The sequence below is a fragment of the Ovis canadensis genome, chromosome 21 (assembly GCF_042477335.2).
Source record: "Ovis canadensis isolate MfBH-ARS-UI-01 breed Bighorn chromosome 21, ARS-UI_OviCan_v2, whole genome shotgun sequence".
Taxonomy (NCBI): Eukaryota; Metazoa; Chordata; class Mammalia; order Artiodactyla; family Bovidae; genus Ovis; species Ovis canadensis.
The window spans coordinates 50,494,401-50,516,087 of NC_091265.1; the positions used below are offsets into that span (position 1 = coordinate 50,494,401).

Sequence of the window (21,687 nt, forward strand, 5' to 3'; positions counted from 1 at the left end):
TGGACTGGCTGGGTTTGGATCTGCTCTTCCTTCCAACACTTCTCTCTCCTCCAAGGTGTGTTGCCCCTGACACTTGCCATTCCCTATTCCACTGACAGCCTTCTGGATACTTGGCCTTTGCCAACACAATGGAATGCAACTTTCCTTGAGGAAGAGAAGTGATGTTCTTGTAGGACATCAAGGGAAATCACAGGATGCCTATCCTTCTGATCATCACTGAGCTCCTTTCTGGACACACAGGCCAGCCTAGATGCAGCCAATCTCCCTGGCCACACTTTCAGTGGTTTCATCCCAGGAGCCCTGCCCTGAGACCCTGTCTGTTCCTCCTCACTCCTCTTGCATGTCATACATTCTCAGACTTTCCACCTTTGTGCATGCTGCTGCTCCTGCCTGCACTGCTTCTTGCCTGAGGCCCCCCCAAATCCTGCTCACCCCTGAAGACCCTGGAGAAATGCAATCTTGCAGTTTTCCCTAAACTTGCAGATGAAGTCAGCTCCTCCCTTTTGGTGTATTCATGACTTCTCTATGTATAAGCATCTGAATCCCTGTGAACTTCTAACAGGTTATTTGCTAATACTGCATCTCCTCTGCTAGACAAGGCAGTCACTCTGAACATTCGTGTGCCCAGTGCCTGGTTTCCAAATGTTTGTTAAATGGAATTGAAAGTTGACAGTTGACAATCCTCAAGTTGACAAAAGATGGGCTAAGAAACTTGGTCACCAGTTTCTCCCCATGCCCTGGGAAGCTGGGCATTTCAAGTTTAGCAAGAAGAGGAGAGAGGTTTCAGATGTTTCTGAGTCATTGACAACAGTCATGACTTTCAAATTAAAGATGCTGTTCTTGATCTCACTTGATACATACCCCTACAGGAATGACCTACCAGAACCTTTAGGAAAATAGTCATGAGGCAGATCCAGTGGGTCACAAAACCATAAAGACACCTTATACAATCTTTCATTAAAAATATTTGCTTCGAGCTCAATTTGAGTAAACCATAGGGGGCCTCTGGTGTGGAATGGGAGTCTCGAGGAAGTTATTAGGAAGAGCTGCTCACTCAGGATCTGATGTATGACCTCTCCCCAGTGAAAAAGGGCAACAAGGCTTATTTGGAGGCTGCAGGGCTACACAAGATCCAGGAGGAATTGGAGCCACTTTATTCAGCCTCTGGGATGAGAATCTGAGGAAGTTCAGACTCCCTGGGGAAAACCATCTGAGGGAGAATTCTGCAGCTGGCAAAGACCTCTCCTTGGGAGCTCTAATTGCCTGCCTGGAGGGACACTGTCCGACTCCTGTAAGGCTTGTTGTTAAGCGACAGAATCACCCGGACTTTCTGCTTCCCTAGAGTCCTGTGGTGTGGACAGTTTGGACACAGGACCCATAATAATATTATTGACTGTGCTGACCAGGAAGCCCCAGCAGGCAGGAGCCTAGTTTTCCCAACTGCCTAGAAAACTGGAGGACCCTCCCCAGCAACACCAGACCGCACAGAAAATGCTATTATTACGCCTATATAAATTTTACTATAGCAATTTCCTCAGATTCCTTTACTCTAATAGACTCTATCCTACTTGGCTTAGCAGATGGATGACGTTCCAGGGGGTTTACTAAAATTGAGTAAACTCGCTCAGAATTTTTGCCCCTCCATGGCCCATAACCGCATCAAAAAATTTTTAAAACTCACCAGGTAAAACTGAGTCACCTCATTCGCATGCTGTCGAAATTCTGTGAATCAATTTCAGGTAAAATGCCCTACTTCCTTGTCATTCTCCAGGGTGCTCTGAGGAGCACTTTAATTGCGTGGCAGAATTTAATTTCCTGACTTTGGGGAAAGTCCTGTGGAATTCAGAGGCAGTCTTACAGCCAGGCCAAATGTGCATTTTCATCTCTTTCCTGAATGGGGCAGGGAGTGGCTAAGAGAGTTTGGAGAGCGGTTTGGAATGGCAAACGGGACCTCCAGTCACGCAAGGCCACTGGCAGCTGAAGAAGGCAGACGGGCTCAAAAGGGGACTTCTGTGGACTCAGGCTCAAGGGTGATGCTCCTCTGTTATGGACTCAGGGAGACGCAGCCCGAATGGAAATTAGATGGTGCAAAGGTTTGCTCAGCTCCAAGGGAGCCTTGCAGGGCCGGGGGTGGGCAGGTGAAGGGGGGAGGCAGAGGCAGGCTGCTTTCATGAGGTTGTGACTGGAGAGACAGAACTTGCTTTCAGTGTAAGGATTATACCACACGGTTCCGTTTGATCTGCTGTTTTTCAAATTCCCTTTTGTTCAGGTTTGGGGTGGGGAGGGTCTACGGGGCTTGGTGTCTAGAAATTAAAAGTTATTGTTCCTATTCTCTTAATCATAATAATGAGTTTGGCTTGACAAGGTCAATTAATTATTCAGGATTAGGAAGCAACACTATTATCAGGCAGGTAAGAGGGGAGGGCTCTGAGCAGAGAGACAATACAAGCTAAAAGAAGGGCTGGTGCTACAAAGCTCTGTTTATTGTCTGCAAGTCACCTGCTGCTGCCGGCTATCCCCTCGCCTTCTCCCCTTCTCTCTGGATCCCCCGGCCCAGAGAACGGACAGCCACATCCTGGCTTCCTCTTCTCCTTTCTGCCTTATTCCACAGACATTAGTGGAGGCCCCACTTCACGTGAGCTTCAGAGCCTGTTTGACTCCAAAAGGCAGGTAATTAACTATCAAACAATGGAAAGGATTTTCAGATTAATTCTGCCCAGAAAGAACCAGGAAAACTTATTTACACCAAACAAAAGGGAGGGGGTGATTAGATGCTCCAGTGACAAAAAAGAGACCTAGATAGGGTCTAGAAAACCAATAAAGGGCCAAAAGCTTGTGTTATTGTTATTATTATTATTATACCAATACCTCCATTTTTCTAAGCACTGTATTCTACTCTTCTCTATCATGCAAATAGGTCTCTAAGTGAGATTTAAGCTCAGGGGGTAGACCATCAGTCAATGTCTGCCCTCTGATAAGACTACAGCAGAGAATGAGATGGTTGGATGGCATCACCAACACAAGGGACATGGATTTGGGTAAGCTCTTGGAGATGGTGAAGGACAGAGAAATCTGGGGTGCTGCAGACCATGGGGTGGCAAAGATTCGGACCCAACTTAGTGACTCAACAACAAGGAGACCATTCCCTAAGGTTCCCTAAGACCACCAGGGCAGTTTCCCTGCCCTACGAGGGCTTTTATAGATACAGTTAGGGCTCTGGGGAGGTCTTCCATGCCGTCCTGAATTTGGAAACAATTCAGTACAAAGCGTTTTTGTTCACTCTGCTTTCCAGAATGTGGCCTCTTGCAAGGAGCAATGAAGACAAGTGTAGAGCTTTTCCGAGAAGCTTGCTTTGGCAGCCAAATCCAGAGGGGGGAAAGAGTTAAAGTGTGCAGCTGGACTGTAGAAGCAGCCTCTTATTAATTACACTCATAAAGCAGGGCACCCTGAGGTCAAAGAGATGGAAATCACTAGACCCAAATTTTAATAAATCGTGGATGGAGCTCCCTGACTCCGGTCTCAGAGATTACACTCTGGCTGCCTAAGTGGGCACGCAAACCCTTAGGTGGCCTTTTTCACTCTTCACAAACTTATTTTGAATGGAGAATTCAAGGCATCAGAAAATCAAGAATTCCTAGTGTCTGAAGCCCCCCTCTCTGTTGCCCCCATGTCTGCGGAAGCCCCCCACCCTGCTGCCTCTTCAGCACAGGGCCCTTTAGATGAGTGAGCATCACCCAGCCCCAGGCTCCAAGGCCAGAATCTCCCTGTCCTGGTGGAAGCGCCTCCGCCCGCATTCGCACACTTATCCAGCCACCGAGTTATTGCTCTGCTCTTTAGGACAAAGTTCCTGACTCCGGACGTCCTTCTCTCTGTACATAACATAGGATCCCCAGACCTACATCTTTTCCCACAGTTCTCTCTTGTATTTAAAGCACCACCATCTTTTTAAATTTCCATCTTCTCTCCAAAATTCCATCCCTGTTTCCACCCCACACCCGGCCTTTGAAGTCAATGAAGCCCATTTGGCTTCAGCACCTGCTGCCCAGGTGATGGTTCAAGGCCACTGGGGACATTCCATCTACACCATTCAGTACAGGAGCCACCACCCCCTGTAGCTCTAGAAGCATCTGAAATATGGCCAGTGTGATTGAAGGAGTAGATTTTTAAACTGTATTTGGTTATAGCTAATTCGAATTTAATTTAAAAGCCTCCTTGCTGAGCAGCTACTTAGATCACCTGTTCCGTCTGTCCCTCATCCTTCTCCGCCCAAGGCTGCCCCTTGCTCCTGACCTGCCTCGGACACTCGCTCCATGTGCCCAGGCTCATCCCCAGACGCTGTCCCGGGACAGTGCAAATCAGAAGCACCATCAACTCTATCCCGCTGGCCAGCCTTATAGGCCTGGCCAGGAAAGCTGAGTTCCCTAGGCTTTCACACCCTCTCATCCTTTGCCTGCAGCTCTCCATGGCTTGACTCCAGAGCTGCCCCTTCGCCCCCCTGGCTGCCCATTGCAGGGCTCTCCCTGCAGCCCAGGCCTGCCTGACCCCCGTCTCCACTCCAGTCTCTTCACCAGTCCTGCCGGGACCTTTGGAAACCACCCCACCCCTCACCAGCATTGGAAAGCTCTGGGAGAATTTAGGTAGCTCCAGAGCTGTCTATTAAAAAAAAAAAAAAGACACGGAAAATACAATGTAACAACTACAGGCAGTGAGAAGAGAAGAGATGGACCCACTAATGAAAGGAACCGAACAACCCCTATTTCCCTTTTCTTTTACTCTAAGGACATGACAGATTATCAGCAGGTTTTTAAAATATCCTAGGGAACCAAGGACAACTCTAGAACTTGGCACAGTGAAAGGTTTGTCCTGAGGGGTGGAAGGGCTGAAGATGCACTAAGAACTCAAGCTCAGAAGACTCAGGAAAGGAAAATCCCAGCCTTCAGCCCCGAGCTTGAGCCAGAGGACTGCCCATTGCCCAGCAGCCCTGGGAAACACGGGAGCCACATAAGTGGGCCGGTCTCTGTAGAGATGGTTTCTGAATGCTATCGCAAGGTCTGATCACACACCAGTGGAGTGAGAGACCCAGGGGTTTGGAGGAAGTTGGTGCCCCAGAAGGATTTAGCCAAAGTCTACACTCCCAGAGGGGCTTCCCAGGTGGCACTAGGAGTAAAGAACCCACCTGCCAACGCGGTAGACATTAGACAAGTGTTTGATCCCTGGGTTGAGAAGATCCTCTGGAGGAGGGCACAGCAACCCATTCAAGTATTCTTGCTAGAGAATCCCATGGACAGAGAAGCCTGGTGGGTTACAGTCCACAGGGTCACAAAGAGTTGGACACGATTGAAGCAGCTTAGAACCTGAATTCCTGGGAGGGTTTGGGGGTGGCATGCAAATTCATCCACTCCCCATGAAGGGGAACTCATGCTTCATGGGTGGCATTTCATTCCTCCCATTCTTCATGTGCCTAGAGCCAGGCCAGGGTTCTGGGCAGCAGAGATGTTCTCAATGGTGATTTATGCCCTACCCTCGTCTTTATGAATGAAGGCAAGGGTGGGGGCAGGTACAAAGGGCAGAGTGGCTGATACTGAGGCAGATTCAAGGATGGAACCAGGCCTCCGCAGGGGATAAACACACAGAATCACAACCAGAGAGAAGACCCAGTACAGAGAACAAGCGGGGCCGTAGGGGTAGTTGATAGGAATGAGGGAAACATAATCCCAGATTTCAAAAAGCTCATGTGATCCTGTGAAAAAAAAAAATTACCTTCCTTCTGTGTGGGTTTATTTATGTACGAAGCTGACGACACGTACCCAAATACACACACTCTTGGGTAAAAATATCAGTTTACTTCCTTTCTGCTGCTGCTACAATGTGTGTGTCTGTCTGTAAGTGTGTGTTTAATGATCACAATACAGTTTTGAAAAGTTCATACATCTTTCATTTCAACACTGTTCTGCAAAAGTTTGAGCGGGGACGTCAACAGAATCCAGAAGTCCGCTTTTGTAGGGAATGAGGGCTTATGTTCAGTACAATAAATGATCCCAAGATAAATACATTTTTTTAAAAAAATCCTGGATGGTGATGCATCCTCTTTCCAATACAGAAACAGGGAAGCTTGGCTGTATTTAGTTTGTCTGATTGCTTTTAAGAGCCAGGACAGGCTGGCTCTGAGAAACCATGGTCCTCTATTCATTAAAGTGTCAATAATGCCCAGTCCAGGCATATCGACAGCAGATTAGCTGGGGCTGAGTCTGTGGACAAGACCAGAGCCTTTTTTAACCCGGCTCGTTTCCAGATCAATACACCCATCAGCATTCGAAAATTAGCCCAAGATGAGATTTCGATACTCAAGGAGGTGTGTCATGCTCAGAGGCCACGTCTCCAAGCCAGAGGTATAAATGCCGAGCTGCAGATTAGACACTTTCCATCAGCGTGGACAGGAGGGAGCGTTGCTGTAGACCCCATCCCTTATCCTCTGCCCCACACGCCTCTCTACCCCTACACACTCAACCTCCCCTCTTTGAGTCTGCGTGAGTCCTCGCAGCTACAATCCAGCCATTTGCTTCAAGAAGCATTTGTTAAATGTACACGTTAAGACAGCTGTCAGGCGCTCATGGTGAGTGTATGGGTGAGTGGGAGGAGGGAGAGGGGAACTTAGGAAAGAAATGGCACAAACGTGATCCTTGTTTGCACGGGGGCTTCTGAGTTTCTCACACCTCCTTCCATTTTCGGGCTCCATAAAAGCCCTGCTGCCTAACGCAAGTGTCTGTAATGGTGCAGAGTTCCTAAGGTCTATCTGTCAGTGTCAGACACTCTCAGCGGTAAGTGTGCGTGTGTGGAGGGAATGGGGCGGGGGGCATGGGGTGTGGCTTCAGAGACACCACTTGCTGCAACCTGAGCCACCGAGGTATCCTTCAAACCCCCTTGCAGAAGAGGGATTCTCAGCTTTCTTCTGGCCAATTCTTCGCAACAACAACAAGACATTCACCACTGAAACCATCTCAAGGAACAAAACCTATTCTTCTGTTAGTGATACAGTCTGATCCTGTCTCTGTAATCTCATTTCCTTTAAAAAATGCTGTTTGTACTCAGCAGTTTGAAAGATATTCATATATAGAACCAACAAAAGAAAACGCCATCATCATTTTCTTTTGGAAAAAGAAAAGGGTAAAAAAAAACCCATAAAATGCAAACAACGTGGGGTGGTGCAGCGCGAGGGGCTCCAAAGCCTCACTGGCCTAATCCCTGAGCAAGTGTCCCTCCAGCCTGACCTCTACCCATCACTGCCCACCGACTTGCCTTTCACATTCGGCACCCTGACCCTGGCGGCCCTCTCTCCTGCCTTCTCCCAGCTTGCTCCCCACGAATCTTCTAGCTCCTTCCTGTTCATCTTTCGTGAACCACCGTTCTGCTTCCTGTGTTTTACCTACCATCGACAGCTCTCTCCTCCCTGTGGGTGTACTGCCAAGGGGGTTGCTGGAAACCGGGGGCATATTGCCCCTGGCCTGCCTTCTAGGGGGATTAAGAACAGGAGAGAAACTCCAGCAGAGGCCCCAGCTCCATCACTTGGGGGCTTCACCTCTGAGGTAATACAATAAGGTATCTGGTCCACACACAACTAAGTCTTTTAAAAAGTTAAAGACAACTGTATTTTTTAAAAGTGAAAGGGTGAGTCTCTCAGTCTTGTCCAACTCTTTGCGACTCGAAGGACTATAGCCCGCCAGGCTCCTCCATCCATGGGATTTCCTAGGCAAGAATACTGGAGTGGGTTGCCATTCCCTTCTCTGGGGATATTCCTGACCCAGGGATCGAACCCGGGTCCCCTGCACTGCAGGCAGATTCTTTACCACTGAGCCACCAGGGAAGCCCTAGCTAACACTTAAGTAGCATCTCTGTGTGCAGACCCTCTTCTGTCTCACCCTCCAGTACATGGAAAGTGTAATCCTCACTGCAGACCCTTGCAACACTGATTCCATTTTACAGAAGGAAACCCTGAGACACAGTTAGTAACTTGAGGTTCCCCCAAGCCAGAAAACACTGGCTCTTGGACAAGAGAGTGTCTGTGTGGTCACCTGTGGTCTGAATGTCTGGCACCTGCTCTGCCTATGGGGAAGCACAGAAGTGCCAGGGAAACATGGAGACAGCAGAAGTAAGAGAAAGGCAAAAACACAGATCTCAAAAGCTGGGGGTGAGCTGAGAGGCTCTGAGGAACAGGAGGGGAGTGGGATGCAACCAAAACATGGAGAATCAGACACAGGTATTAAAGGGGAGACACGGTCCCGGGCTGGAGGGGAAAGAAGAAGCAAGCAAGCTGCAAACAGCAGCGGTGGCTGCAATCATCCCAGGCAGGTGTCTAGAGCATCAACGGTCGGCTCTGCCTTCTTTGCAGGCTGTGTGAGGGATGGCATATGCGCAGAGCCAGAAGAGCTCTGAAAATAAGGCACGCTTAGCGCTGGATAGAACCTTTAAAAAACTCAGAGGAGAAAAAAAGCCAAGGAAAGAAATAATGAGGAGATAATTTTCTGAGACAATACATTATTGGATCAGGAGCAAAGAAAAGGCCCCAAATCCTAGTCCTATTCAATGGGAAAACGATTTGAAATTTCAGCATCTAAGGGCAAAGCGAAAATTAGGAAACCGTCCTGGCCAGATGGAACAGACAGTCTCATCTAAACTGAGGATCACAGTGAAAGTGTCAGACACAGGCCCTCCCAGACACCCCTGGCCGCCCCCAAGGCTGCCTACCTTGCACGATGAGGTGGACGCGGGAGGTCTTGGGGTGGTTGTCCGTCTGCACGGAGCAGGTGTAGGGGCCCTCGTCGTACACGTCCACATTCTGGATCTCGATGCTGTACTGGGTCTGGGTGTTGCTCAGGAGGACCACGCGGGGGTCTAGGCACCACTTGTCATTCCCGGCGTAGAGGATGGTGCTGCGGTTCAGCCAGGCTACCCGGGTGACCCGGTTGTCAATCGTGCACCTGGAGAGAGGACCAGACAGGTAAGTCAAGGGACCACAAAGAAACAGATGCCATCAGGGTCTTCTTGGCAAGGCTGGGATGACTGGTCACCCTGCTCCCAGTATACACACAGGCACCTCCTGTTTGGTTTGGCCTGGGTTTCAGCATCAGAGGCCTTACAGAACTGCAGCCTCAGAACACTGGCTAATTCAGACTTCCAGGTCCTGAGTGACCCCGTGTCTGAAAACCCCTGAGCACAGAATGGTTTCGATAGTCCTAAATATTCAGTAGCTATAACCTGGAGTCATTGTCCATCCCAAGAATAGCTGGGCCCTGGGACTACCCCCACCTCCCCTCCCTCTGAGAGTTCCATGATACGCATGATGATAATTCCTCGCATTACTTTCTAAATGTTCTGGGTGTTCTAAGTTGTCCAGTACTCATAGCAATGCCATGAGGAAGGTCCTATTGGTGAAAAGAATTGAAGAACAAAGACACTGAATGCTTCTCCTAAATCACACAGATAATAATATATGCTAGATCAGAAACCCAGACTTTAACTACTACACATTCTTCCTCTCATCTCAGAATAGCAGATTCCAACAGAAGGCTTTTGAAGTCAAAACTAAATACAGACCACCGCCATTGCTATTTCTCTTCATTACACCCAGGGGCAGAAATGTTCAATTACTGCTAGACTAAAGGCATTTTCCAAAATCTCAAAACTGTTCGCACGTGTAAAAATAGATTTTCTTTCTTTTATTTCTGCATCTGGAGTCCCCAAATTGTGGAAGCTCCCTTCTCTTTTCCTGCACTTTCAAATTTCCTAGCTACTCTGGCCAAGTCCTCATCAAGTTTCTCTGCATTCATTTCCTTCTCTAGCTACACAGGCTATGTTCTATGGCCTGAGGCTAAATTCACAAACTCAGTGTCCTGATCCTGAGTATAAGGCTGGAAATAGCAACAGAGCCACAGTAGGTACAATATTGCCTCCAATTTATATCTTCTTCTGCAGAGAACAAAGCGCTTTTACATCCACACTGTGATTCTTGCAGCAAATTGCTGAGATAGATGATCTTACCATTCTCCGCCTTAAAGATCAGGCCTCCAGGGTCGGAGCGGTCTGATGACTTGCCCAGAACAGAGAACCAGGGGGTGATGGAGTCAGACCCCTCAGCCAGGTTCTAATTCCTGGTCCTGGGTTCCCCTTAGGATGCGCAAAGGTGAGGTTTTCAGTGGGGAGGGACAGTTGCTTCCACTGAATTCTCAAAGTTGTCTGTGACCATAAAAAGCCTGAGGACTGGTGCCAGGCGCGCTCTCCCCCAGGCGGCCCCTCTTGAGACCGCTCTCCTGGGCTGTGCGTCCTTTCCACTCGTACTCATGTAAATGTCACAGGATCATCGCTGGGCCTCTCAGGCGCAGGTGTGGAGGCTTGCTGATAGCCCCCGTGGGGAAAACTGCTCAACCAGAAACACCTCTGCTCTGCTGTCCAGCTCACTTTGTGTCGCGTACTGATTTTTTTTTTTTTTTTTGGACAATAAAGGAGATAAATGATGGGAAAACCGACCAGGGGAGTTTTTCTCAAAGTGGGTATGGACCACTTGCATCAAAATCAGGTAAGGTGTTTGTTACAGATCTTTTTGTCCTATGGATTTCAGAATCTTTTGGAAGCCAGACGCATGAATTCCTAACAATACCCCAGTTGGGTGATGTACCCACCTAAGTTTGAAAAGCACAGATGTAGAGAGTGGTGTCCAGGACCAGGCTGCATGGTTTGTGGTTTTCAGTGCAAAACGCAAATGCAGAACCCTTTGTTGAAGAATTATTAAGAATTTCAAGATGGTGAGACCATGGCATTTAACCAGAACAGGGTCCAGTGTGAATAAACACACACCCTGAATGGATGTCACATTTTATTAATTTCCTTGGACTCCTACGCACATTCTGATTTGGTACATCTAGGGTGGGCCTGAGATTCTGCAGTTTCAGTAAGCTCCCAAGAGATGACAGTGCTGGCGGCCCCCAGATCATGTCTTCAACAGCATAAATCTAGAGGGAATCATATGCATATGAGGGCTTGAGGGGCACTGAGCTATTAATAGCACTTCACCACAGGAAAGTGCGATCAGAAAACCAGCAGATGAGCATCACTCGGGAGCTTATTTGAAACACAGATTCTCAGGCCCCCACCTCAGATGTAATGAGCTGGAACCTGTATTTTAATAAGCTCTCCAGGCACCAGAAGGCACTTACAGTCTGGAGCAGTCTAGAGCACACTTGCTGTCAGCTGCGATAACAATATCCTGAACACACCTGAGAAAGTGCAGCCAATGGAGGAAGCACCTGATGCTGGGCCTCCCCTGATGCTCTGTCTCCTTGCACACCTGATGCTCTTCCTCTCAGGCTACCTCACTGAACTGTGGATTTGAACCATGATGGTGTGAAATCCCTTAAGAACAACACACTCCACTTTGCTTTGCTAGCAATGTACCTGGGATGTCATTCATATTCATGACCTTAAGGGCGACTGCCGCTCAGGATTTTGCTTGGATGCAAATGGAGGAATTGGCTAAATTCATACTCATGGCTAATGTTTACTGAACACATATTACTACATGCTAGGTACCCTGCAAGTCTATGGGGCTTCCCATGTGGCACAAGAGGTAAAGAGCCCTCCTGCCAATGCAGGAGATGTGAGAGAGCCAAGTTCAATCCCTGGGTCAGGAAGATTCCCTGGAGGAGGGCACGGCAGCCCACTCCAGTAGTCTTGCCTGGAGAATCCCCCATGGACAGAGGAGCCTGGCGGGCTGTAGTCTATGGGGTTGCAAAGAGTCAGACACAACTGAAGCGACTTAGCACACACACACTGCAAGTGTATCTTGTGTGTTATTTTATCATCTCAAAAAACTTGGTTGGGTTCACTTATTATCGCCAATTTATAGATGAGGCTAACTGAGTCTAACAAATATTATCCAAATGAACTAAGATGACCCTGATAGTAAGCTGCAGAAACAAGTAGTTTCAAACCCAGCTTTTGTTTGCTTTCCCTAAAGTCAGTGATCCTGAATGTCCTTATCCAAGGCCTCTCAAAAGTCCCCATAATGGGATGAATTGAGAGAGTGGCATGGAAATATATCCATTATCATATGTAAAATAGCCAGTCAGAATTTGCTGTATGACACAGGGAACTCAGCCCAGTGCTCCGTGACAACCTAGAGAGGTGGGATGGGGTGGGAGATGGGAGGAAGGTTCAGGAGGGAGGGGATATATGATATACCTGTGGCTGATTCATTTTAATGTGTGGCAAAAAACAGCACGATATTGTAAAGCAAATATCTTGCAATAACATATATATTTTTTAAAGTCTCCACAACATTTGAATTCAACAAGCACCAGAACCACCTGTAATTCCTGATAAAGGACAGACTGCTTGGCCCCTACCTGGGCTGGGGACCCCATTTTGAGAACCATTAATTTAGACATTTCTCTGGTTGTTGGTGACATGAGAGCGCAGCACAATGGGCACTAGGCAATGACTCTCATTTGAAACACTTTTCGACCACTTTACAGGAAAGAACTTTCTTACGACCAATATACTCGGGCAAGTCAGAAGCAGAGTCCTGGCTATTTTCTCCTCCAGCAGCTTAAATGCAACCAGACACCAGGTGAACGGAGCTGCTGCAGGACAGGCTGATCAACAACCTCTAAACTGCCTGAATAATTGTTTCTGATGCCCGTCAAGGGGGCGTCTCGCAGCCTCTTGGTAAACACGAGAGGACCACTCTGGGCTTTCTCGTGAGTGTCTAATGACTGGAAATTGACTGAAATGGAAGTGGTCTCGCCACACTGCACCACATGGTTAGGCGGCCCGCTTGTGAAATACTACATGGAAAAACTGGCATAGCTTCCATCCTGGCTTGGGGCACTTCCAAGGTCATGAGTAGATGTCCAAACCATCACTGCTGGCTATCAGTCTTTCTGAGTCTCCACGGAATTAATGTGGCTTCAACAGAGGTGGATCGCAAAGGTAACCTGGCAGCCAACTCCTGGCCCTTCCTTACACCTGCCCCCTTCTATCTGTCTCATTTATCGAGTCTCCACAACAATGCACAGGAGACAGTTCTCCCAGGTAGTTTAAGAAAAAAAAAAAAAAGCGAAAAGAGCAAAAGTGTACTTCCAAGCAGAGCCGAAGCTTCGGTTAGTGGGAGTCAGGAGAAGACTGGGTGGAAAACTCAGTCACCAGGCTCTCTTTTTCCAGGGATAGCCCTTAATTCACTTCTACAAAATCACTCCTAAAATCAGACGTATTTAACTCCCCCAGGAAGGGGATCAACTGTAAAATTAATCAGGAGTAAGTAAAGCTTCAAACTCAACCGGCCCTAACTAATCCAGGTGAGAGTAACAAGACATAGCTACTTGTCACTGGAGAAGGAGTCACAGGTCGGCAGGAGGCAGGCCAGGAAGAGAAGGACAGAGCCAGGAAGGGCTGGAGACTCTCTGCCCCAACCTTGAAGTTCTCCATCCCTCTCCCACAGCCTTGAGACGCACCAGGCACCCACCCTGAGCATCCTTTCCTCTGTCCGTCCCGCGACATGTGCAAAGAACAGAAGAACAACCTCTGCACACACCGGGCTTCCAGCCTGAGCCCTGGGACTCTCCAAACTCCAATCATCTCTCCATTCAGGGCCTCAGTGCCTGCCCTCATTTGTATCTACACTCCAGCCCTCCAGGCAGTGGTCCTCAGCCTTCCCTACTTCTCTGAAAGGGCCTCCCTTCCCACCAGACTGGAGGCTCTCCTTTCCCACGTGTAGACCCCCTTGGACAGTGCATGGTCTCGCCTATATGCAACATCCTGGCAGGATCCAGACAGAGAGAGAAAACCTGGGAGCCACGGCTTGTTCACCACTTCACAGCTGTGCCTGTGTCCTCGGTCTGTCTGTCTTCACCCTGTTCCTTTCCTTGGAGAGGTTGCTTCTTAGAGAAAATGGGCCCTGGTCCATGTGAGTGCATGCCGTCAAGGGTGTCTGGCCTGCATGGATAGTCGGCATCCCTTTTCACGATGAGCGGTCTCATGTGTGGTTGCCCAGAAGAGCACCAGCCCCACGGAGCCATGCGAGACCACGCCCCTGAATACAGTGCATGGTGGGGAGAGCTGATACACCTGAAATTTTCTGCAGCTGCTCCGATTATCCCAAGGCTCTGAAAATGCAGCCCTCTGTGCCCTTAATCTCCTGCTGATGAATAGCGGCTTTATTACAGTGGCTGCATTCGTACATAGAGGAATAGCAAGAGAAAATGATTAAGCAAGGCTAAGATGAGTGCTGCAGAGATAAAACATAAAATGTGGATTCGGGGCCTCAAACTCCTCTTGGATTTGGGAGGAAAGGAGAAAAAGAGACAGAGAGAGAAACAGGAACCTGGAATCTGGAAGAAAAATAGTGCAGAAAGATCTGCTTGGCACCTTCTGAAGACAGACAAAAAGAGTGTTGAAATAAAGAGAAGGATTATTGAAGAAAGACAGAACAATTCTGGCTTGGCCTTTCTTAAACACACCTGCCTGAATATCTGAGGACTATAATGGGCCTGGACAGTGGGTAATCCACCCATCTCCTCTCTCAAATGGCCCTTTAACTGCCTTTGAAAAGCGACACGTCTCCAGCAACATTTGAGCCTACGGCGAAGTAAGTGCTTCCGCCCTTCACAGCACCTGATCACAATCTCCTTTTATCTCGCAGAAATGGTCTGGCTGCCCCCTAAGTCTGGTTCCTCTGAGCTTGTGCCTAGCACCTCCCTTCAAGCTTCAGAGCAAAGCATCACATGGAGGAGGGCCTGGAAATACCAACCGCGAGCTTTGTGCAGCTGGCCTGTGCATCTCCCACATCCGCTTCTGCAGGACACCAACCAACAGACAAACCAGGATGTTCCATCACCTACTTGCTGAAAATTCAGCAAAAAACAGCTGGCACCTTAGCTCTTTACTGTAGGGGCGAAGGGGGTTGCTAATTTTGACCCTGTGTGTGTGTGTATTTAGTCGCTCAGTCATGTCCAACTCTTTGTGATCCTTTGGAAGGCTCCTCTGTCCATGGGATTCTCTAGGCAAGTATACTGGAGTGGGTTGTCACGCTCTTCTCCAGGGAGATCTTTCTAACCCAGGGACTGAACCCAGGTCTCCCACATTGCCAGCCTATTCTTTACCCACTGAGCCATCAGGGAAGCCCAATTTTGACCCTACTGGAATATACACTTGTATGAAATTGGCTTGGGTCACCTATAGACACAAACATTGAACTCACAATTCACACTGGCCTCACATCTCTCAACTGCTACTGTTTTTGCCTTCCAGAGAAAAAAAAATGACATGTGCTCTGAAGACCATCCATCCTCAGTCTATCTGTAATATGGGTGGGGGGAGGGGCATACAACGTGTGTCTTTCTAGTCCAAGGATTTTTGGCTATTTTCAAGGCAATCTGGGTCTTGTGAGAGTCAAGGTGGCCTTTGAGATTGGAAGGAGCTTGCTAAAGAGGACAGAGCAAGGCACACCATTTCAGGTAGAGAAAACAGCATGGCAAAGCGCAGCGGAGTTGTGGAAAGACACCAGCGTGCTTGCAGAAGGATGGACATTTGGCCTGTAAGGAGCATCAGCCTTTGGCAGATAAGGTAGGTGAGATGAAGCCAGTGAGTGAGTGTCCTGCGCTTTCTGTGTCCCCTCCATCCACCGCAGACTGACTAGTGTGGGTCACATCGACTGTTTTCTGACCTCCAACCTCCTGTGGAGTCAGTTGATGGGCTGGGGAGGGGCTACCACCAGCCGTCCACACTCCTGTCAGAAGTCACAGCTCCTGACCAGGGGCCTCTGAACTTCGACCTCCTCCTTTCACCATTCGAGACCTGGAGGTATCAGCCAACCCCGCCCCCCTCCTGCCCAGTTTGTGCCTGGGGGTCCTAACTAACCTTTGTGGTATTTCCTGCACTTTGCCTGCACCTTAGTAAACATCCACTTTATTAAACTCTCCTCAAGTTGCCTAGTTTGAGTGTGCCATCTTTTCCCTACAGGAACTAAGGCAGCAAGCCATGTGACAGACTGTCTCCTTTCTCCTGAAGATAGGAAAGACCAGAGACCCAAACTGAAGAGCTCTGCAACGACCGCCTGAAAAGTCGTCAAGGGCCACTAAGCCACGGAGGCGCCAAGCCTAAGCCCCGCCCCCTTCTCCGAGGGTGGCCCGCCCTGGGAGGAGGGGCCAGATCCCCAGAAGCAAATGAATCTGCTGCTTCTCTTCTGTGTCTCTGATGCCACCAGCCATCGTGTCCTGACAGCCAGACTGTGTAGAGCCCACACCAGAGATGGAGCTTCACCCTGGAGGTGGTGGACCAGCCGGAAGGAAAGCAGCAGGGGGATGCACTAATTTTGGTCCAAGCTGACATTGTTCACAGGTACACTTGGAAAACCAAGGCTCACTCAGGCACCCTAGGGGTGGACGGTGTGTATCAGGGTGCCCCGTCATGCTGGAAACAGGCCTGGATGTCCCCACTGTCCCTGAGCCCAGAGCTGGGGGTGGCTGGGGAAGACGCGCCAGCCTAGCACTCTGTGCGTGGGAGTCAGCCTCAGACAAAGCAGCATATGTGCCATGCTGGTTCCCCCCTCTGGGGTGAGTTTCAGCTCCAGCTCCTAGTTTGGACACACTTGGAATCCCTCCCGCGGGCCTGGATCCTGCCTCTGATGCCCCCATCACCATTCAGGATGACCTACAGTGGGGACTCAAACCACCAGCTGGGGAGAAGCTCAAGGCTGAGGAGACAAAACGCCACTTGGCCCAGTGAGGCAGGAAGCCGAGCACAAGTCCCAGCCCTCCGTCCACAGGGGGTCCCCACCCGTGCAGCGCGTGGCTGTGGTCTGTAGGCCCAGCCCGCTGTGGCCCTCGCCCTGGTTCTGCACTTCTCTTCTGGAGAGGCCATGCCTGCCTCTCCCTGGAGGCTGCCTTAGACTGTGGGTGCCCCTCCACACCCACCCCCAGGGGCCAAGGTGCCTGGGGAGGGGTGTGTGTCCCCAGGGCAGCAGTGGTGAGCTGGCGGCAGGAGCAGGTCCCCTGGGAGCCACCTTCGGGGACACCTGCCCTTCCTGGCTGCCCCACCCCTGCTCCTGCTGTGGTCTCTCCGGGGAACAAGCCCTTAATACGTCACTTTCACACAAATCCACCTCTCAGGGCCGGCTTCTGGGGCTCCAGGACTAAGGCTGTTTGTAATTCTCACAAACGTTTTGCAACTGGGAGGTGACCCTATAAGAAAGGCTGCATGAGATGCTTGGAGGCTGCAGAGAGTAACCAGCACAGGGTGTGGGGGGCCGGTGGGCAACAAGGTCCTGCTCTGGGTGGTGCTGAGAAGAGCCAACAGCCAGACGAGTGGGCGGGGTGGGCAAGGGCCACCCAGGGGTGCTGACACCACGAGGCAAAGGGTCAATCCAGCAGGTCTGAGCACCAGAAGGGCCTCCTGGTGGGGGTGTCAGCTGCCTGGAGGTGGGAGGGGCACGTGGACTGGGAATCTCAGGGCAGGACAGTGAGTTCCGAGTTCGCCTTGAACTAATTCTGAGTTCGCCTTGAACTAAACGTACGCACACAGGAGCACAGGGGAGGGGAGTTGCCTCCACGGGAAGAAAACAGCATCCAGAGATGGGGCCATGGCCAAGGGGCTGTGGGTTAGGATTAGGGTTACGGGTTTATCGAATTCTTCACTCATGTGACAAGTGGACCGTGCAGTGCGTTGGGCGCTTAAGTGATGCTGCATAGGATGAATAAGACAGACACAGATATTTTGCTCTGCCAAAGAGAAGCTGAGACAGATTATAATCAATCGTGGGCATTTTATGAGAGGATAGTATGTGGTGTTGCACAGAAAATAAATAGGTCTGTGTGCTGCGTCTAAGGGAGGTGTTTTACTGAGAACTTTGTAGAAGGTGCATATTTGGTGCTTGGAGGGGCCTGAGAAGTCATCTATAGATACAGACCCTGGAGAAATTTAGACACACAGCTATGTCCCTCTTAAGCCTATGGCTATGTAGCTATTTAGTTCAAAAAAGAGTTGCAAGGTAAGATGAATTGGGAGATTGGGACTGATATATACACAGTACTATGTATAAAATAAATAACTAATGAGAACCTGCTGTATAGCACAAGGAACTCTACTCAGCGCTCTGTGGTGATCTAAATGGGGAGGAAAGTCCAAAAAGGAGGGGATATATGTATACGCATGGCTGATTCACTTTGCTGTATAGCAGAAACTAACACATTGTAAAGCAACTCTACTCCAATAGAAATTAAAACAAACAAACAAACAAACAAAAACGGTTGGGGATGGGAACTTGTATCTCCTGATTCCTTAACTTAACATAAAACAACAGTGTTTTCTGGGGTTGGTGGATTCAAAGAGAGATTGTGCACTGAGCGTTCTGAAAGCTTAACAATGCACCAGGTATTACTTGGATTTTAAGAGGATCTCTCCCATCTGGAGGTTGCCAGACACTGGTGTATTTTATCTGATGGAGCCTCAGTTCCCAGTTCATAGCGAAGAGAAGCAGCGGCCACGCACCGAGCTTCTGGCCTGACTTCCACAGAGTCGAGCCAGCTGGGTCTTTGTCTTCTTATCTCATTTGCTATGACAAGCCTGGGTCCCACCCTTTCTGCAATTCAGTTTTCCTATGTGTCAAATGGGGAAAAACTTATCTGCCCACTCAATCCTCAAAGCCATCCAAGGTTCAAAGAAACATACAAGGAAAGTAGAAAGAACTCGAGAACAGGGAGGTGCTGATGTTTAAAACCTTGTGTGTGAACACACATACCCCTCTCTTTGGTATGATTTTCCAAGTCACCAAATCCATGCTTCCGTCATCACGCTCACCATTAAACAGCTGTTTACTGTGCTTCTATGCCTGTGGGGATGCTCTGCTCACTTTTTAGAACAAAACATGTTCCTTACTATCTATGTTTTAGGAGCTTATCCAACAAAGAAGATAACAACTGCTTAAAAGAAAGCAAGCAGGGGACCCGCATGGACAATTCAGTAATAGACACCAGCCAGACTAGGAAAAGATGGACACAATCTTAGCTCTGAAGGCACAAAGCCCAGCCCTGAACCCAAAGCAGGGAGCCTTGCACAGAGGGATGCTCTCCACCCCTCCGGCAGCCTCCCCAAGCAGCAGGAAGAGCAGGAAGGATCCTGGAGGGTGAGGGTGGCTGGAAGGGAAGGCAGCAGGCATTCCGAAGAAAAGATGCAGCCGTGGAGTCAGCCCTCATGTGGCTGGAGATACATCAGCTGATCCTAGCGGAGTAATTTCCTTCAACCAACACTGGGCAAGTGATTATGCAAGCCCTTCACAGCACCCCCTGGTGCCTCTAGTCAAACTCTCTATTAGCTGGTCTCTGTATGAAGGGATTCTCACTGGGCTGGAGGAGAGCTCCGTCTTTTTCTGCATAAATTACTCCCTTATCTTGACCCTTCAACAGCAGCTCAAATCATCCCAAAGCTCACTCAGGTTGACCTCCTTCTGAACTCCAGGAAATGGGATGGGTGAGGAGACTCCCACCTCACCCCCCTGGGGTGGCAGCCACACCGGCCTCTCCTAACTGACCTCTGGCCTCCAGCCTCTCTTTCTGCTGGAAGGACATTTCTAGCAAATCGGTTTGAGACTCATTTGTTCCCAAGCCTCCAGTGGTGCCCAGAGCCCTCAGTATGACATTTCAGAACAGCTCACCAGGATGCCCCAGCCTCATCCAGACCCATCACCTTGCACAGAAGTCGTGTATCAGGGTGTGTTTGTGAGTTTCTTGCAGTTTCCACATCCCATGCTGCCCCATCTGTCTGCATAGAGCACCTCTCCCCACCTCCTCCCCACGTGCACCCTCCTTCCCGCCTGCCACGCCTGTGCTGACATCCACCACCCTGCAATACCTGTATCCATTGTCACCTCTGTCACAGCCTAGGCCACGTGCCCGCTGTGAAGGCAGGGCTCATGCATTTTCTTTTTTATTTACCCCCCAGCCCAGTTGTGCTCAGCATGGCACCTTGCCCATCCTCACCCCCAGTTAGTGAATGTCCAGAGGGAAGGCACATGGCAGACACACTCCACCCCAAACCAGGCTCCTCTGAGACCAGGCTGGCCTCTGGCACAACCCAAACACAGAGTCGCTCCAGCTGCCCTCCATGGCAACTCAGGAGCCTGCCCCACATGGCACATGGTGAGCCACCAGAAGTCACCATGGCACAATTCAGGCTCTGTGAAAGCTCAAAACGTGGGCCAGGAAGATGCAGCTGACATTTCACGGGAGTTTGGGGTTGTTTTTATTAGTTAACCAGAAAAATAATAGCTCAGACTTTCTGATACATGATAGCAGGCAAAATCCTTTCACATATAATTATATCTCATGGAATTATCAAAACAAGGCTGGAGGCAGAGACAAATCTCTGCTTTTAGACACAGGAACCTAAAACCTGTGATCACAGGTGAGTCGCTCCACTTCTGTGAAGCTTCACCTCAGTTTCCTCACCTGCACAAGACAAGCTGTGTCTGCAGGAACCCCAGCTCCGCAGGACTTCCCAGTTCCCTGCCTGGGCTCTCTCATCACTGCATCCTGGTCTCTAACAGGCAGGGCTGTCTGACACCCATAACTGTCCTCTCCTCAGCCAGGTGAACAGAGAGAGAAAAGGTTAGCAGGTTAGAACAGAAAGTGGAGTGAAACTGGGAAGGTACAAATGCCAATTGCTGAGAAGCAATAAATGCCAACATGCCTTCACTCCTTTCTTGCAAATTCTTGAGATAAAAGAAGGGTGTAAAAGCAAACAAGCATGTTTAGCTTAACCTCTAAGAAGAATCCAACAATATTAATTAGAATTTAAGCACATTAAGTAAACTCAGCAACATGATGGCTCCTTCAGTGGTAATTATCAGAGAATCGCCAAGTCAGGGGATGGAAGCATAGATCTCCTTCGTCCCACTTGGAGACCTTCCAGGTTCCCTGATCTTGTGGCTTTCTATGTCCGATACAGTGTTTCCTAGCATCTCCTCAACAAAGCTGATCAAGTCTCCCCTTCTTTCTTTCCCCACTAGTGAATGGATTTCAGATGCAGGAGTCCTGCCTTGTAGGGTAAGCCCCTCTTCTTGGTCACCCCTGGGCTTCTTTCTCCTACTGAGAATGTGGTGCTAACACACATCTGTACTCCCAGAGTCCTAACAGGATGCACTTTGGCAGTTTTAGCTTCATCAAAACCAGTTTAAAATGTTCGGTGATCAGAAGAACACCCAGGGAGAAAGAGGGTTGCAATATAGTTACCTGCAGGGTTGAAGATTATTCTCAACGAAAAGCCTGGGCCAAATTGCTCAGAAAATTTAGGAAGAGGGAGTGGAGTAGAGGAGGGTGGGGAAAGCAGTCACACTGCTGTCTGAGCATCGTTCACTGCTTCCAGGGATTGTGGTACCTCCCATATTCTTTACATCCTTCACCCTTGCCTTTCTGTAGAGTGAGGAATATGCCAATTTGGAATGATTGGTGGAGGGAGGCAGTTATTGCATCTGTGCTAAAGAAAAACAAGGATGATAATAACAAAAGTCTAATTTTAATTTCCTAGCAATTCTCTCTTCCACAATTTTGAGTGAGAGCAGACAGGACGCTGTAGACTGATCTAAAGCTGGCCTTGCTTCTAGGTAGGCATGGGAAACTGAGCCCCGCCCCCCCCCCCCCCCCCCCG

At 49.3% G+C, this 21,687-nt stretch overlaps 1 protein-coding gene across 5 annotated transcripts in view; it reads right to left on the reverse strand.

Annotated features, from left to right (window-relative positions):
• Window positions 1-21,687, reverse strand: part of NTM (neurotrimin) — a 956,964-nt gene that overhangs the window by 170,598 nt on the left and 764,679 nt on the right. For all 5 annotated transcript variants that reach the window (XM_069566687.1, XM_069566684.1, XM_069566686.1 and 2 more), the window contains one exon: window positions 8,743-8,975. In XM_069566687.1, the coding sequence (XP_069422788.1) occupies window positions 8,743-8,975 (233 nt within the window). The remainder of the gene's footprint in view (window positions 1-8,742; window positions 8,976-21,687) is intronic.